Source organism: Podarcis cretensis, assembly GCF_951804945.1.
Source record: "Podarcis cretensis genome assembly, chromosome: 17".
NCBI classification, from domain to species: domain Eukaryota; kingdom Metazoa; phylum Chordata; class Lepidosauria; order Squamata; family Lacertidae; genus Podarcis; species Podarcis cretensis.
Genome location: NC_137187.1, coordinates 7900408 through 7919230, shown reverse-complemented (window position 1 = coordinate 7919230; position 18823 = coordinate 7900408). Strand labels below are relative to the sequence as shown.

The 18823-nt window shown below is 45.7% G+C and overlaps 1 protein-coding gene across 1 annotated transcript; it reads right to left on the bottom strand.

The window, feature by feature from the left end:
* Positions 1–4573: 4573 nt before the first annotated feature.
* Positions 4574–11395, bottom strand: HEMGN (hemogen). Its single transcript, XM_079959843.1, has 4 exons — positions 11188–11395; positions 8800–8893; positions 7147–7487; positions 4574–4781 (listed from the first exon to the last, which is right to left on the bottom strand). The coding sequence occupies exons 1-4, from the start codon at positions 11267–11269 to the stop codon at positions 4687–4689; spliced, it is 612 nt and encodes a 203-aa protein (XP_079815969.1). The 5' UTR covers positions 11270–11395; the 3' UTR covers positions 4574–4686.
* Positions 11396–18823: the final 7428 nt, after the last annotated feature.

Sequence of the window (18823 nt, the reverse complement as noted above, 5' to 3'; positions counted from 1 at the left end):
ACAGACATCTTTCCGGGTCATTTGGCCAGCAGGACTAAACCACTACTGGTGCATGGAGGACCATGGCGAGTGCCAGAGTGCACGAAAATGCCATTTACCTTCCCATTGCAGCGGTACCTAATTATCTACTTGCACTGGTGTACTTTCGAACTGCTAGGTTGGCAGGAGCTGGGACAGAGCAACGGGAGCTCATTCCGTCATACGGATTCAAACCGCCAACCTTCTGATTGGCAAGCCCAAGAAGCTCAGTGGTTTAGAGCACAGCGCCACCCACAGCCATGACACACGGTCCAGTTCTGATGGACCAGATTTTTGTGTCACAAGAACAGGGGAAAGCCCATGACACACTGAACACTGCAACTGAAGATCAGTAGTATCAGGCAAGGGGCTCTTTCTGGGAAGTTTGTGTGCCATAACTGATCTCCTGATGAACCTCAACATTCCCTGGAACAAGGTTTGAAGACCACTGTTCTAAAAAATCTGGAACTGGTCACAGTCCGAGCCAGTACAGTTCAATAAACTGTGTCATGGGTTCCAGACCTCGCTCAGTTTTGTCCCATTGTGCATTTACGTAAATGAGATGAAAACACTAAATAGCATTCTTCTTTCCCATACTGCCCTTCAGCTCAGAAAGGCAAATAGGGTGGTTGTGTGCAGCAGAGAGTTGAATGAGGAAGTAATGTATATTTTTCTGTTTCTTGTCTTCCCCTTTATATCTTTCTTTAACTGGAAAGCAGATGGTACAAGCAAAGGGTGTTGTCTACGTATATGCAGACACACATTTATTTCTCACTAAGGTGGTAATCTATCCTTGGGTTATAATATACCACTTTGGGCTGCTGGTGGGACCCCACAGGGTGGAATGGTCCTCCACACAAATACAAATAAAAAAATAATAAATCCTGCATACGAAACAGTAGCAAATAGAAGATTAGGCTAGCTTCAGTCTCCCTGACATCTAGTTTCTATGTAGCAGGCTATTTTCATTTTCATTTTCATTTTAATTCATTGACGGGAGTCCCCACTTACATTCTGGCACAGGTTTCATAGTGGAAAATGGGACTATGCACACTCACAAACAAGGAAATTGGAATCTACTGTATATTTTTGAAAGTGGTTTTGTCTTTCTGCCCGTTTGTTTTCTGTAAGTTTAGACAACTCTCTACGTATCGCCAAATTTGGCATGAGGGTTCCTGAGGTGGAGGTGATGCTGTTCATTGTGTTTGCTCCCCCCCTCATTTTGAATCAAAATGGCAGACCGAAACATCACTTTGGCATGACTTTGCCTGTTTTTTGACATAGTTTCATCTGCCTCTTGTGACAGCACCACCAAACTCCGCGCAGAGGTTCCTGAGGTGGGGGTGGGGATCTATGTTGATGTTTGGGTGGCAGGTGCCATTTTTAATCAAAATGGCAGACTTAAATGTGACCACACCCAAGCTTCATGATGGGTTTGTGGGATGTGATACTTAAGTAGCAGTCAAGTACAACATTCCTTGTTTTCCTATAGTGGACATGCAAGGGGATGTTTGGTCCAGCCAAACTTCCTTTGCATGTGACTGTCAGGTGTGCATGCAGGAGCCAGGCACTGAGACCAATAGGACTCTGCAGGACTGGGGCCTTCCTAAGTTTGTTCTGAAGTGGCAAGGCGTGGCCACACAGGTGAGGCCAGCTGGTAACTCACAGCACCTGGTGGCAAGAGCCGGGAAGTGATATAAGGTCAGCATTTTCCCTTCAGCTCTTTGCCACAGCAACATGTTCCCTGCCTTGCTGTGTTTGACTCCTTGCTTCTTTATCCTCGGACCCCTGACTTCGTGACTCCTTGCTTCTTGATCCCCAGACCCAACTTTGTGACTTCTTGCTCCTTGATCGTCGGACCCTTGGCTTCTTGACTCCTGGCTCTCTGACCCTCAGACTCTTGGCTTTCTGACTCCTGGCTTCTGGAATCCCATTACTGCTCCCACCCCGCCATCTTGCCCCCAGTCCCAACGTCCCTTGGCTTCTTGACTCCTGGCTCTCTGACCCTCGGAATCTTGGCTTTCTGACTCCTGGCTTCTGGAATCCCATTACTGCTCCCACCCCGCCATCTTGCCCCCAGTCCCAACGTCCCCAGCCGGGACTTCGATCGCCTGTGAACTGGATCGTGACAGTGACTAGAGGTGGGCATGACCTTACAGTACCTGTGCAGGTACAAAAGCACTAGGCATGCAGACCCTCCCTCTCTTTTCTCTTCGGCTTCCTCCATCATAAGACCAGCAGCTTTTTAGCTAGAGATGCTCTGTTGGCTTTCAGCAAACAAAGGGACTATGTGCTGGTCCCGGGGGGAGGTTACCGCAAGGGGTGGTCAGAGTCCGGTCCTGGGTCGACGGTCTGGAGACTGTCTACCAAGGGCGAAGCAGGGTCCAAAGTGAGGAGCCGGGCAAGGTCGGGAACTCTGGAAGAACAGGTCTGGGTGCTGGCAGAAACAGGATTCCAACGACGTTGCTCCCGCAACCTGGCTGACTGGCCTTTATCTTTTCTGAGGCCAGGGGTGGTCCCGGCCCACAGGTGACCCGCCTCTCCTGGCCTTAGGCGATCACTCCTCCTGAGAGAACCCAGTTCCCTCCGCCTCTCTGCCCTGAGCCTCTGCAGCTCAGGAGAGGCTGGAGGGTTACTGGACCCAGAGGCAACCTCACCTTCCCCTGACAGGGCTGGGAGAGGAGCACCTGCAGGCAATGGGTCCTCAATCGCCTCCAGAGCCAGAGTGGATTCATCTGGTGTCTGCTCCTGAGGATCCAGCACAGGTGCAGGCGCTTCAGATTCAAGGCCCTGCCCCGGCTCAGCTGGTCCTGGAGGCGGGGACTCCTGTGCAGGCTGGGATTCCTCTGGTTCAGCCTCTGAATCAGACTCCCAGGCCATCACAGACTATCGCCATATGGGATAGACTCACATGTATATACTTTGTAACTATGTCTGCCTTCAGGGCTCCATCTGTGAACTGAATGTGTGAGTAATTTTCTTTTATATACTTCACACAAGATTGTGGCGTGTTTATTCTTTTAAGGGGGGTATAAGAGAAATTACCAGGAATCTGATAGAGGCTTAAACAAGCCTGCAAGAGCTACCTGCTGTGCATTTAGAAGGGGAATGTAAAACTCTGCTAAGTTATAGAACTTGCTAGCGCAAGTTAGGAAGGTAGTATTAAACAATATATCCTTTCCTGCCTCCTTGAACATTCCAACAAGGATATCGTCACCACCCCTAGCACAAGGGTTCCTGAAGCAGGGTCAGGGTCCTTGTCACTTATCATTTTGCATCAAGGTGGTGGATTGAAACATGACTTTGGATTGACTTCACCTGATTTTTGGTGTTGACAGGTCCAAATTGCACAATGTTTTAAAATCACAATATGTTTTGGTTTCTAAAAAATACCTGGGCAGCACTGGGCACTTTCCACTATTAGGGAATGAACGAGGGGCATGCAAAGACAGTCTCTTTCCAACTCCCTTTTCCTTATCGCTTTTCATTTACTCAATCTGACCTGGAGGAGTCTTGCCACCAGACCATTTGAAGGGCCCTTTTTCTTCACCTCCTCTACTCATACAGTTTCCCACTGACAAGTTCAGCTGCTCACCCCATCTGCATGATAGGGTGAGCTCCCATTGCTCTATCCCAGTTTCTGCCAACCTAGCACTTCAAAAGCATACCAGTGCAAGTAGATAAATAGGTACTGCTGTGGTGGGAAAGTAAACAGTGTTTCTGTGTGCTCTGGCTTCCATTCTGGTGTTCCAGACGTGGTTTAGTCATGCTGGCCACATGACCCAGAAAGCTGTCAGTGGACAAATGCTGGCTTCCTTGGCCTGAAAATGAGATGAGTGTTGCACCCCATAGTCGCCTTTGACAGGACGTAACTGTCCAGGGGCCCTTTACCTTATATATATATATAAACTGAAGTATTGTGAAAAGTGAAAGAGTGATGAACAGGTCCTGAGCAAAACTTCTATATTTAACTATTTTAAAAACACACCAACACAGTTTATATACTGAGATCTGGCTCCTCTGAATGGGGCATGTGGCCATAAGTGGAAATAGGCTTCTTTCCTTCCCTACTGCAAACAAAATGGCGATGTTGTGCTCAGGTAAGGAGCCAATAGAAATAGGGATGTGGTAGTACCCACATGACAAAACCAGCCATCGGGGCAGATTGTGCTAATAAGCTTCCATGCTAGACACATAATGTGTTGTTTTTTATTATCAGATTTTCTGCATTATGAGGAAATCCGGATTAAATGTAGGAAAAGCAAATAAACTCCAGCCTAAAAATAAACTCAGTGGAAAGAGAGGATGAGAGGGAGAGCTGTTGTGAGCTCGGGACCTTATAGGTTCAGGAAGGCTCTTTCTGAAGATGTGGTGCGAGGTGAACTCTAATATTTGTAAGTAATCCAAATACTAAAAACAAAGTTAAGTGTCTGTTGTCCTGACTGAGGAAGCCAAACTCGGGTAGTGCTGCCTCCGGAACTTATAATCTCATGGGGAATTTGGAAGCATGTAACAGCACTACTGAGCGTTTCAGGGATTATGACTTCCACGGAAATTGCAGAAAGGTGACAGCAGCAAAGGCGGCTGGCTTTTATTGCTCACACAAGAATAGCAGGTATCATGTATTCTAACAGTGTTTCAAGTTGAACAGTGAAAAATTACTGCCAATTAAAGCAAGCCATAGAACTTTTGTTCCAAATGATCATTTTCCACGGACTGAGGAATTTCTCCTGGTTCTTCTGATCTTGGTGTCTCCTCTGGTTCTGAAAAGGAAGGAAACATTAAGTATAAATGTTTCTGTTTGGTTGAGGCAGTCCCAGCAATAATCAACACAACAATGGCGCAGTGTGGGGGTTGGGGCCACAGGGACGGTTGCCCGGGTGCAAAATTGTTAGAGGGCGCAAAAATTCAACACCTGGTGCTGCCTCAATACAACTGCATACTTCTGGGTGCTATTGAAAATGGCTTCTCCATGCAAACCAGGAAGTGACCTCTCCAGATGATGGAACGACTCTTCTTATCTTTGTGGCTGCAATCTCCTGGGTGACGTGGAAGCCATTAGGCAGTTGAATCTGCATGCGTAATTCATCCATTTCCTTTCCACCCACCCCCTCAGTGCAGCCCCGGGCACTGGCAACCCACACTATGCCACTGCAACACAATAATATCTAGTATTCACAGTAAGTACTAGATACGACAAAACAAAAGGCCGATGGCTAACACAACAATTTGTCTTGATCAAACATATGGGCCAGATTCTACAAATGATCCCTGTTAGCGGAAGCCAATACAAGAGCTTCTGCTGGCACAACAGGGCCTTTTGCCCTTTCTCTCCCCCACCCTCAGCAAGCCCTCCCCATTGCTTGAGGGGGCAGAAATCAGGGGAAACCCCAAACAGTAGCATGGACGAGCTAAAATGCTTGCGCTGCAAGAACACTCCCCTTAGCACTATGTTGCATTCATCCCTATGGCCCCAATCTAGCTACATTTTACACTCTCCCTGTAAGTTATTAAGGTTTCTTCATTATTTTTCATTACCTGTAACATCATCAACAATTCATATTAGCAGGTATGAAGGGGAAGAATATGGAAAATAACTAGAACAAAAACTATTCGTATAACAAAAAGCAATTCGGAGGCCAAGAGGCTTCCAATAATTAAATCACGTTGTCGTTTCAGATGACTTCTTAGCTTTAGGTTGCCTCTGTTAGGGCAACCCAGGCAGTTTCTAAACCAAAGCAGCGAATAGTTATATTTATTCAGTGTTCCTGCAGCTTTATGATCCAGGAGGTTGGGGCAAAGCAATGGATTTGTGCTATGTGTTGGGGCCGATTCAGTCCCAGCAGTAAAGCTGGAGCAACGACTGAATCCTTTTGATCCAATTGACTAGTGAGCCCTGAGATACAGTTACTGGGGTAAGCAGAGGTAACAAAATGCTTCAAAGGACTAGGTTCTACCTCCACTGTTGGAGACAGTACGTCTCTGAATACCAATTTCTGGGTACTGCAGGTGGGGAGAGTGCTTTGATGCTTAGGGCTTGTCCAAACTGGAGCAAAATGTGGATTCACATCTCTGTGTCTTCCCATTCATGTAGGGGTGTACACACAACTCCTGCCCATCCCAGTGTTGTCACACATCATTATCCCTTTAAATGCAGGGCTTCTCCTCCAACCTCTGTTGGAGATGTGGTGGAGAAATAGGAACAACAATACATATGTGGTGGAGGTGTGAGGAAATTAAGAAATCTTGGATAGTAGTACATGAAGAACTAAAGAAGATGATGAAAATATCAATAACAAAGAAACCAGAGACATATCTCCTTGGATTGATAGATGAAGAGATACCACGGGGGTGGGGGGAGGGAGAATTTTTCTATATGCAAGTACAGCTGCTAGAATAGTGATTGCTGCTAGGTGGAAGTCACAAACTATACCCACAAAGGAGGAATGGATTTGTAAACTAAATGGATATTTAATTTTGGCAAAATCAACTGCTATAATAAGAAATCAGTCGAATCAAAAATTTAAAAAGGAGTGGAAATGTTTTGATGAATATATGGCAAAATATTGCTCAAAAAAGATATGCTAATATGCCTAGATTAAAATGTGAAGTACTGGATGGAAGAAAAATTAGTAAGGAAAGATAAGAATATATAGATGATTTGAGAAGATTGTAGAATGCAGAGATTATTGTAAATTGTATAATGTGGAGGAAATCGAGTAGGGGCGGAGGGAAGTGGGAGGAAGGAGAAAAGAATAGTATGATGGATTGAGGAAATAAAAATGTAAATGTATGGGGGGATGGGGAAGAAATGGTGTTGGCTTTGGTACATCTGTATTGTAATGTAATATGTGAAAACCAATATTAAAAAAATGCAGGGCTTTTCCGAATCAGAGAAATCCTGCATTTAAAGTGAGAATGGGCTGTGCCACCCAGACAAAAGGACGGAGTTCACATTTGTTCTAGCGTGGACCAGTCCAAAGTCCCTTAAAAAAGAATAAATCTGAATGAATATGCATCAAAACAGCCAGTGGTGCCTAACGGCTCTGCAAACAAAATGGGGAGAAGGATCAACAAACAGGTCATCAGGAAGCACACATTCATTCTTACAGACTGCGGGATCCTTACCCATGGAGAAAACAGCACTTCCAGCTGGGGTTGCACCAGCTGTTTCCTGCTGAGTGCACAGCTCCTCAGCAGCACTCGCAAGGGGGACTCCTTCCGCTAGTTCCTTCTGAGTATATAGTTCTCCAGCTTCCAGAAAAGGGATGGAAGACTTCGCTGGGAGATCTAGACTCTTCTGGGCCTCCTCCAATTTAGTCACCTGTAGCTCAGGCTTCTCTTCCTCCACCACTGTTTCCGGCTGAGGTTCTTCCTGTAGCTCTGGAGCCTGCTGCTGGCCTCTGCCCCTGCCCCTGCCTCTCCGGGCCCCTCTTCCCCTTCCTGTTGGCTTGCTCCTCTTCTTCTCCCTGTAGTACACGAAAGGCATTTTGGTATAAAGGGATCTGATGGATTGCTTTGAAGGGCCCTGCTTGCAAGGATGTTCACGAGAATCAGTGGTGGGCTCCTTCTGAAATTCTGCCTTTCATTTTTAACAATGGGTTGGCTTCTGTGATGGTGATTCAGTGAGAGCACAGGGGGGAAAGGACAGAATTTAATCTAGGGTGAGGGATTCAGCCGCTGAGTATCCCAGGACCAAAATACACATTCAGTTGCAGCTGAATAGGAAGCATTAGCCCAGGAGTATATATGATGATGGATGCAGGTGGCATTGTGGGTTAAACCACAGAGCCTAGCACTTGCTGATCAGAAGGTCGACGGTTCAAATCCCCGCGACTGGGTGAGCTCCTGTTGCTCGGTCCCTGCTCCTGCCAACCTAGCAGTTTGAAAGCACGTCAAAGTGCAAGTAGATAAATAGGTACCACTCCAGAGGGAAGGTAAATGGAGTTTCCGTGCACTGCTCTGGTTCGCCAGAAGCGGCTTAGTCATGCTGGCCACATGACCCGGAAGCTGTATGCCGGCTCCCTCAGCCAATAAAGCAAGATGAGCGTCGCAACCCGAGTCGGCCACGACTGGACCTAATGGTCAGGGGCCCCTTTACCTTTACCTATATATGATGATAATTATATTAATCTTCTTATATTTTATAGTGTGGTGGTTTGTTTGATTTTTCAGTTGTTTGTTTGATTGTATGTTTGTTTACTTGTATGTATGTCTGTTTTTCATAAATGTATTTATTTTAAATTAATAAAGATATATTTAATAATAAAAAGGAAGTATTAGCCCGCAGGAGGGAGTGGTTGGCAGCTGAACCTTGTTGCTAATCTCCTCCCCTACAAACTATTCCCCCACTCCCCAAACTTCCCCTTAACTACTCCCCTCTCCAGCCCAAGGGACCCATTTTCTGAAAGATAAACACAAGTCTAGGATAATAGTGCAAATAACTGCAGTCTGTACAGACAAGACCACTGGACTAACATTACACAAAGCTGAGGTATAGCATGGTTTTTAAGTCCAGCAAGCCTTTAGCCTTAAATTTCAAATACATGCTTGAAAGCATACAGGGAATGCTTAGTGCAGGGCTTCCCAAACTTGGGTCTCAAGCTGTTATTGGACTACAGTTCCCATCATCCCTGACCACTGGTCCTGTTGTATTCCAAAAAGAGCTGGAGACCCAAGTCTGAGAAACCCTGGCATAGTGACATCTCAGAAACTAAAGGGGCAGTTGAATAAAATTCATAGTGGTCAGACAATGTCACCACTGTCATCCTCCTAATTTACCTCAGGACCCACTGGTGAGTGTTTTTTTCTTCCGCCTCAGCTTTCCTTTTTCTGAGAAGCTCTCGGTCTCTCAAATGGCGCGTGACAGCAACCTCTGCAAGAGCAAAGAAGCAAGTAGAGGAAAAGATGACTCCAGGAGGAAATAGAATCCGATGAGATGGTTGCAAGATTAGAGAATGGTGCCACCACCAAGAGAACCCTTTCAGCCTGCGTGTCGGGTTAGGAAGATGAACAGAAAAGTCCTGTTCATGTAACGGATGTTTGCAGTCAATGTGCATTGGGGGTGGGTGGGACTTCAGCAGCAGGCCCCACCCCCAACACGCAGGTGGCGCTGTGGCCTAAACCACTGAGCCTCTTGGCTTGCCGATCAGAAGGTCGGCGGTTCGAATCCCCGTGACGGGGTGAGCTCCCATTGCTCTATCCCAGTTTCTGCCAACCTAGCAGTTCAAAAGCATACCAGTGCAAGTAGATAAATAGGTACCGCTGTGGCAGGAAGGTAAACGGCGTTTCCGTGCACTTTGGCTTCTGTCACTGTGTTCCATTGTGCCAGAAGTGGCTTAGTCATGCTGGCCACATGACCCGGAAAGCTGTTTGTGGACAAACGCTGGCTCCCTCAGCCTGAAAGTGAGTGCTGTACCGCATAGTCACCTTTGACTGGACTTAACCATCCAGGGGTCCTTTACTTTTACTTACACCCACTTGGCCACATGAATAGATATTAGGAATGCACAACAACTTTATTTGAGCATTCAGATCCATGAACTGGAGGAAAAAGTAGGAAACCTCAGGAGACTCCTTGCACCATTTGCATACCCTCCAACATTTCTTTGATGAAAATAGGGTTGCTCAATCAATCAATCAATCAATCAATCAATCAGTCAGTCAATCAATCCACTGCCTATCTGACTTGTTTGCCCCAGCCACTCTGGGCAGCTTCCAACATATATAAGAACATCAACATTAAACAAATTTTTAAAAATCCCTATACAGGGCTGCCTTCAGATGTCTTCTAAAGGTTGTATAGTTACTTATCTCCTTGACATCTGATGGGAGGGCTTTCCACAGGGTGGGTGCCACTACCAAGAAGGCCCTCTGCCTCCCTGTGGCTACACTTTTCACAGAAGGCCCTCGGTGCTGGATCTCTGGGTCCTGGCTGAATGGGCAGGGGTGGAGATGCTCCTTCAGGTATATGTTTAGAGCTTTAAAGGTCAGCACCAACACTTTGAATTGTGCTCGGAAACGTACTGGGAGTCAATGGAGCCCTTGTCCTATCCTGAGCACCCAGCTTCAGAAATACGTACTCAAAACCTGGCAAAGGCTAAATAGGGCATCTGGTTCAAGCGATGGCAGTCATGATAGATAATTGCACTTCACCTTCCTGTCCCTTGGGTCTAACTTCCTATTGTATGGTGAAACCTGGTGGACACAACTGAAACAAATTCACACACACACACACACCTCATCCAATTAGGTCACCATGATACATACCATGTCAGCATGTTCATCCAGGATCAAATTCTGTAGAACGTATTTTGCACCATTAACTATCCTTGCATTCAGCAGCAAAACTTTAAAACCCCAGGCTGTCATAAAAGTTACCATGAGGTTGTTATTAGGCAGATAGCCCATAAGGCAGAGTGAGACCACGGAGCTATGCCTCTTCTGATGTCCCTGCTCCCACAGTTTTTCAAACACCCGTTTCCTGGGGTTCTGTGCTGCTGAGATGAATTTGCCCTCCATTCAGATATGCAACTTTGAGTGAAGACAAATGTGTCATTAAGAGTGGAACTGACCAGAACAAACAAGTTTTCTGGGTAGAGTATGTGTTCAGTAACCTTACATCACACTTCAGTTGTGTACACGGACTATACCTTTAGAATACTCAAAGAATCCCGGTCACTCTAGTTTTCCCCTCATGGAGTTACAATTCCCAGTAGCCCTCAACAAACTACAATGCCCAGAATTCTTTGAGGGGGGGGAGATGTCTTTTGAATGTGCTTTAACTGTATCGCCATGAATGCAGCCTTAAAAAAACCATGGTATTTATATTCTCAGGTTTTTAAAGACTGTGAAGAAGGGGCTGAAATCTGAATGATCCTGCTGCACTTGTGCATGTAATCCCTAAGCATGCCTACTCAAAAGTAAGCCCCCACTGAGTTCCATGGGACTTACTCCCAGGTAAATGAATATAGGAATGCAGCCTAAGAAAATTTGGGAAAGACATAGCCCCAACTTTTCCCCCAAAGGTAAAAAAATAGGAACAGTTTTATCAGAGACACGTGCCAGAAAAACAGGTGCAGCCCCTGTTAAATAGGGTCTACTGGAGAGAATGTAATTTTAACAGAATTGCATTAGAAGATTCCCCTTTCCCAGAATAATATTTGTTACCTGGAACTGCATAGTCCTCCGCTGCGACCACTGGATGCTGTGGATTTTCAGAATAGGAATGGTCCTTTTCTAAGCTCTCCATTTGCAGTTTCTTAACTTATAAATATATATGAAAAAGAGCTTAATTCCAACATAGAATCATCTGACACATGTACCGCTTTAGTGCTAAATGAAGAGTTTCAGGAAAAAAAGAAAAACTACACGCCCAGAGTATCTTATCTGCTCCGGACACTGGTATGTTAATACTTCTTTTCCTTATCATGCTGCAAAGGTGTTTAAATTCATGCTCACAGCTCATGGCATAGCTCTGCCAAAAACATTAACATGCCCCTCCTGACAAATATTGCGTTTTCAAAGACATACTGTTTGCAATGTATTTTTATTGATTTTTATTGATTTAGGGGGGTAGCTGCCTCTCCCTGCCTCCCCTTTGCTCCACTCATGGATGAGATGTTGTTTGGGAGTGAATCAACCTACCCATCTCCCCCGCCAAAAAACAACAACAAAAGAGGACACCAATTTTTATTTTAAAAATTATGTTTGATGGAAATTGATACATACAGTATATATTTAGTAATGATTGTAACAGAAAGGAGGAAATACTTTCTAGGACAGGGTAAACAGAAAACCTGCTATGTAAGTACTGCAGGGCTGTGCCTCAGATATTTAATTGACAATGCATACGGTACATTAAAAGCATAAATTCACAAGCAAACTTCACTACATAAAAAAGGAAGAATCTCACCATAGGAAAAGTATAATAAAGTAGACCTTTGTGTTACAAAAAGATCTGAAACATGAATGGGCCACATCAGACTAAAAGTATGTGCAAGGGCACCATGCTGACATTCCCCAATTCACAAATTTCCGGTCATTTTTAAAAAATGAACATGTTTGCAGCTACCTTTCAAAGGTCCTTCTACATCAGTATTTCGAATTCTCTCTCCCCCCCCCCCCCGTCCCTTGGGCACCTCCCTTGTGCTCAAGACAGATTATTCTGCTCTTCTGCAAAGGTGGGGCAGACTTTACAAGTCACAGTGGTAGATGGGGCAGCTGCAAAGGGAGTTCTGTACATCTCCTGCTTTCTCTGATATGCAGAAGGCACAGCATTCACAGTGGAAGCCTGCAAAAGTCAGGGGTTAAAAAGGAATCCCAAACAGCCCATTATTGCACCAGACGCAAACTCTCCCTCTCTGTAAGCTCCCCCAAACAACCTAACATTTATTATGACTTGCTTGCACAAGGCTTACACAGTAGTTAGATCATATCCAGTTTTTAAGTGAACATTCATTCCCATTTGTTTGCGGGGGTGTTTATATGACGAGCATCTAGCCTGCTTTTATCCTGATTTGATTGTGGGGTGCTTATGCGTCTTCCTGTTCTTTTGTTCATCCCACACTTTTCAATACATTTCCCCATCACTTGCCAAACCTCCTTATTCTTTTTTAATGTGGATTTGTTATGTGGTGGGTGGAGGACATTTTTCACCCTGCAATGTCTTCTGCTAGCCCACATGCTAGCCACAGTGGGGCCAGGAACAGAAGCAGTGGGCAATGAATGTACATTTTACCTTTGTACAGTAGGCTAGTTTCTGCACACGCTTGAACATCTCTCTCTAGCTTTCATCCAGGCAAGCAAGACTGGGGAGGGGCATGATCTGGTACGTAATTGAGGAGAGTGGGTGAGGAGAGGCCAGAAAGAAAAGCTGGACACCAGGACAAAAGTGTATTTTCCACATTTAGGGACAGAATGTCTCAAGACACAATGGAGTGTGCCTGCAGGGGTGAAGTCAAACCACTGTGTTAGCAGCACCAAAGTGAGCTCCCTGGGGTGCAAGACTGAGCGGTGTATATGGAGATCCTGGGCTGGGCTGCCCAGGCAACAAGACCCTCCTCTTGCCCTCACTGATGTGGTTCTAAGGAAAGCAGAGCAATACGTTTGGCACTAGCTTGGCTGCAGGAATTGCCAGTAGTACAAGGTGCCATCCAACCATAGAATCATAGAGTTGGAAGAGACCCCAAGGGCCATCGAGTCCAACCCTCTGCCAAGCAGGAAACACCATCAGAGCACTCCTGACATATGGTTGTCAAGCCTCTGCTTAAAGACCTCCAAAGAAGGAGACTCCACCACACTCCTTGGCAGCAAATTCCACTGTCAAACAGCTCTTACTGTCAGGAAGTTCTTCCTAATGTTTAGGTGGAATCTTCTTTCTTGTAGTTTGGAACCATTGCTCCGTGTCCGCTTCTCTGGAGCAGCAGAAAACAACCTTTCTCCCTCCTCTATGTGACATCCTTTTATATATTTGAACATGGCTATCCTATCACCCCTTAACCTCCTCTTCTACAGGCTAAACATGCCCAGCTCCCTTAGCCGTTCCTCATAAGACATCGTTTCCAGGCCTTGGACCATTTTGGTTGCCCTCCTCTGGACACGTTCCAGTTTGTCAGTGTCCTTCTTGAACTGTGGTGCCCAGAACTGGACACAGTACTCCAGGTGAGGTCTGACCAGAGCAGAATACAGTGGCACTATTACTTCCCTTGATCTAGATGCTATACTCCTATTGATGCAGCCCAGAATTGCATTGGCTTTTTTAGCTGCCGCGTCACACTGTTGGCTCATGTCAAGTTTGTGGTCAACCAAGACTCCTAGATCCTTTTCACATGTACTGCTCTCAGGCCAGGTGTCACCCATCTTGTATTTGTGCCTCTCATTTTTTTTGCCCAAGTGCAATACTTTACATTTCTCCCTGTTAAAATTCATCTTGTTTGTTTTGGCCCAGTTCTCTAATCTGCCAAGGTCGTTTTGAAGTGTGATCCTGTCCTCTGGGGTGTTAGCCACCCCTCCCAGTTTGGTGTCATCTGCAAATTTGATCAGGATGCCCTTGAGTCCATCATCCAAGTCGTTGATAAAGATGTTGAATAAGACCAGGCCCAAGACAGAACCCTGTGGCATCTTAGGGACTCTACTTGGGATTGGTGTAGGGGTTACTCCTTAATCTTGTTTTCTCCTGAAAATATCCCAGAAGACAGTGGAGGTTTAGGATCAGTTTTTTCCTTCTCCCAGGCTGACAAGCCCCATCTGCCCACCACTTCCCTCTACATCTATGGCATATGCAGAAACTGCCTTCTTGGCTATTGGACTCATTATTAGTCTCATTCACTCAATCTGCTGGAACCTGTCTTCGCATGCAGGGGAAATCCCTAACTGACCGAGGTTTTGAGACCCATTGGCTACCCTCACCTGGTTTAGCCAGCCAGTCGAAGCCATTCATGGGGTGTGGCTGCTATCACATCCTGACAGCTTCTAGGAGCCACAGGTGAGAGCTGAGTGTAGGGTGGGGACCAAAGGTGGACAAACTACCCCAGAAGGAGCATGGCGTGTCCCACAACAGAGGTACTACCCCTCCCCTAACACCCCATACAACCCACAGAGCACTGTAATCTACTTTAATTGTACAAACCTACATTTCCCAGTATGTACTTAAACCCCTCTCACAAAAGAGTGATAGCCTAGCGCTCTCCTGTACAGGAGAGTCAAAAGTTCAGTTGTTCATCCTAGGAACTTAGGAGGATGTACAATTCATTTGAAGCACCATTAAAAGTGTCAGTCGCTATTCATATTCACATGAAGGCCTGCCTGACATATTTGGAAGCACTCAGAGCAAGAGTGACCAAATTCTCATTACAGTCTGCTGAAGGCTGATAATACATTATGACCGTGACTCAGCAAAATAGTCAAAGATGACAGGTCAAACTAGATAACTTTCCCCCCTTCCAGCCTATGGAACAAAAAAAGGGCACTTTGCCTGCTACAAAGTGACAGAAATTATCACCGAACCCTATTCACAACCCCACTCCTGTCACTTGCAGTTTCCAAAAAGCTGCTTGCAGGGCAATACTGGCAGGGAAGAACTGGCAGGGACGGGAAGGGCATGGCCGTAGGGGGGGGTAGCTGTTTTTTTTGCCCCGGGTGAAGCCTCCAGAGGGGTGTCACTGAGGCTTCCAGCCTGTGTGCCAAACTGGGTCTTTGACCTGGTTGAAATAAAGCCCTGTTTCGTCCTGACAAATGATCAGATTTTTAGTTCTTAAACTCTGCACGTGCTCAAGTATCTCTCATTGCTGTAAAATAGAACCCAGTTTGCTTAACTCCATTAGGTTGTGCCTTTGGTGAACATAGAAAATGCAACTCTTACTTTTAAGAGAGGAAGCTTTTTTCTACGTAATCAGGTGGGCAGTGACCCAAGATAGGATATTTTTCTGTTGTTCAGCTCCAATTATGAAATTCTCCCCCAGAAGAAGCATCAAAATCCCCCTTCACCCTGGCTATTGGTGGACAGTTGCTGGGATATTATTTTTTTTTAAAAAAGCTTTTTAATACTGCTGCCCTTATTGTTTAATGATGTAGTAGACAAATTGTGTATTTTTTGATATTTTGAGAGCTCAACTATTGGATGGCACAGCTCCCTTTCTCTGCCACCTTCCAGTACTTGCTATTTCTCCCTTGCAACATCAGTAACAGCAGACCTACCTAGAGAAATCCTTGTAACAGCCTTGGCTATTTCCCCTTCATTAAACAGAATAGTGTGCCGTATCATTCTGTAGCATGAGCATCCCCTGCTGGTGAAACAGGTGTACTGTGATAGAGCAAGGTTTCTCAAACGGGGGGCGGGGGGGGGGCGGCTAAGGTAGGCAGGACCCATCTGTGGGCCTTAGGCCTGCCCACTGCCTCCTTCCTTGCTTGTCATGCCTTTTGGCTGGGTTAATGCCAGCACCAGCAACTCCTTGCATGCTGAGTAAAGGTGGCAGGGAGACAGAGAAGATCCAGGGAAGGCAGGCAGGCAGGCCTCTGAGGGGAAAGGGATAGAGATGCTGAAGGATATTAGTGCAGTACAGTAAAATAAAAGTTTAATATATGTTAATATTATTTAGTTGAACTGGGAATACAAAGGAAGGGGATAAGAGAAGAAAGCTGCTATTGGAGGAAGAAGTGAATGTAAAAGGACCAGTGAGGAGGGGTGAAAGAAACCAGCAGGGTGTGCAGATAAAGGACAAGAGCAGTAACCCTCTCACTAATGTAAGGGAAGGTCTTGTGAACTGCAGAGTGTGTCATGGACTAGTTTATATTATTTGCAGAATTACTGCTGGCAACAGACCTCCTAAGGATTCCCCCTTCCTCCAAAAATGGCAATCAACACTTGGGAGACCGGGTTGCTGACCTCTAATTTATCTTTCTATTTCATCTCTAACTTCCTCCTTCACAGCACGGTAGTCAAGGCTCCTCTGGTAGGGTGAGGAGAAGCAAAACAAGAATGCGGGTAAGAGCAATGTTTGAGAGCAGGACAGTGAGTATCGGTCCCAGTGGTTCTGAATTCAGGGCAAGGGAGGAGAGACACCTGCACCACCTTTGGTAGGTGTGCAAAACTAGAATTTCAGCTGGTGCTGCGTTTGGTTTGGGTTTCAACTCGTGCATGACAAGCTGCACTTGCCAAAACACACAAACCCTTCTTCGATTTGACTTTTAAATCACAGGAGCCCTAATCTATTTAAAATAAACACACACACCACTCTGATATTGAGCTGACCCTGCTTCTGTTCACAGCTAGAAGTACCCCCTGCTTTAAACTCTGTGAACACAAATGAAAAAATAAAGGATTAGGCTGCCTACCAAATATCTGGGGAGCAACAACAGGAAGACTATTGTCTTCATCTCCTGCTTGTGGATGCAACTAGTTGACTGTGTGAGAAACACACTGGGCTACACAGACCTTTAATCCAGCAGCACTCATCTCATGTTCTTAGGAGGACAGCAGTTAACACTGTACCCAAAACCCCACTGGGACCAAAGGCCTGTGTCATGTGGCCAGAGGGCACATCCTTCAATAAGCATGCATGCATAGAACACCAAAGCAGGAAAGGGGAACCAGTGGCCCTCTGTTAAAAAAGGTAAAGGTACCCCTGCCCGTACGGGCCAGTCTTGACAGACTCTGGGGTTGTGCGCCCATCTCACTTAAGAGGCCAGGGGCCAGCGCTGTCCGGAGACACTTCCGGGTCACGTGGCCCTCTGTTAGTTAAGAACATATGAAGAATCTGCTGGATCAGGCCACTGGCTCATCTGGTCTAGCATCCTGGTGTCAGAGTTGTCCCCAAGATCTCACTCCTGGTCAGTCACCACCAGCTTAGAACCCATGAGCATACATATGAAATGAAGATGTCTTGTGCTAACATGCTTCACTTTACATTTGTTCACAATGGATTTAACTTGCCATTTTGCCGCTCATTCATTTAGTTTGGAGAGGCCCTCTTGGACTCCAGTTCCCGCCAGTTCCAGTAAGGATAGCCAATGATCACAGCTGATGGGAGATGGAGTCCAACAACTTCTGTAGGGCCACAGGTTCCTCATTTTTATTGAAACTATTTCTCCATTTGTGAGTGGCTCAGCTGCTCCAGAAAACCCAGCCCCAGAAGCAGCACACAGAAATGGAGGTGCCAAGGGCAGCATACCCACCCCTAGTTGTTGCCACAAGGAAGACAGAACCATTGTGATGATAAATGAGCTAGCTCCCAAGGGAGGAAGGCGGCCATGGTGAAGCTGGGCAACGGACCATTATTGATCTGGGAGAAACAGTTCCTTGTTGTTTTGAAACACTAAAGTGGGGTTCTGTAGAATTAATGTTACACTTTTTGAAACATCCTGCAACAATCTTTAACGGCCTTACAGGTGATCAGGCTGGTCTTTGCAAGAAGTGAAGGATAAGCCAATGTCTCTCCCCATTCCATGAACAAAAGCTGACTAGTCAGACGGCTGAATTTTACTTCAACACAGAAAATGGAGACAGTGCACACAGTGGCAGATAGCTTAGGGCAGGCATGGTACACACACCATAGTTTTCCAAATGCTCCCTACTGCTCTTTGCCCATGGCATCTGCAGCCTGAGGCAGATTCCCCATGGTAGGGCCAGCCCTTCAGGTGATCCGTAACATTTTGTTAACTCCTAATGTGAAAGGCTATAGCATCAAATAACTACTTGGCTGGAAGCTGTGGGTGATATGAAGCAAGAGCCATCACTACTGTATCAGTTGTGATTGCTTTATTCATATTTCTTTCTTTTGCATGCAAACTCCTCTGCTTTCAGCCTTTTGTTACCTTTTCATGCCTACCATTGTGCCTTTTACACCTTTTACAATGGAGCTCCTTCAATCTACAATAGCTTCCTATTCTTTATCTTTCAGGTACCTCCTCCTAATAATTTAAATCCTTTCAGAAAAGCTTCCTAGCCTACAGGTATTAGGTTTTGTTTTTACACTTTAACTTTCCTGCTGTCATTTCCTGTGCAGCTCAATCCTATGCAGATTTACACATAGGATATTTGTCATCAGATCTCAACCTTGCTTTCTCCCCTAAAGGGTAGATCAGAGCCATGGCAAATGGACAGAAGCTTAACGTTTTTTCACCAGTGCACCTCCCCCCCCCCCCAATTTCCAAGCTGTTTACCCATGTATTTTCCCCAGCAAGAGTAGTATCTTAGGGAGGTATTTTATTCTGGGCAATAGGGGAAAAGGTCCTGATCCAGTTTGTTTTTCCCCACTCATCCTTCAGCAACTTTAAGAAAATGTCAGGAGATATTATCACAGATTTT

Excerpts from the sequence above, each read along its gene's own strand:
- HEMGN (XM_079959843.1), bottom strand. The coding sequence starts at position 11,269 with ATGGAGAGCTTAGAAAAGGACCATTCCTATTCTGAAAATCCACAGCAT. Across the intron at positions 7,488-8,799 it reads ACTCACCAGTGGGTCCTGAG|GGAGAAGAAGAGGAGCAAGC; the intron begins GTAAATTAGGAG and ends CGTGTACTACAG. Across the intron at positions 4,782-7,146 it reads AAGTGCTGTTTTCTCCATGG|AACCAGAGGAGACACCAAGA; the intron begins GTAAGGATCCCG and ends CTTCCTTTTCAG.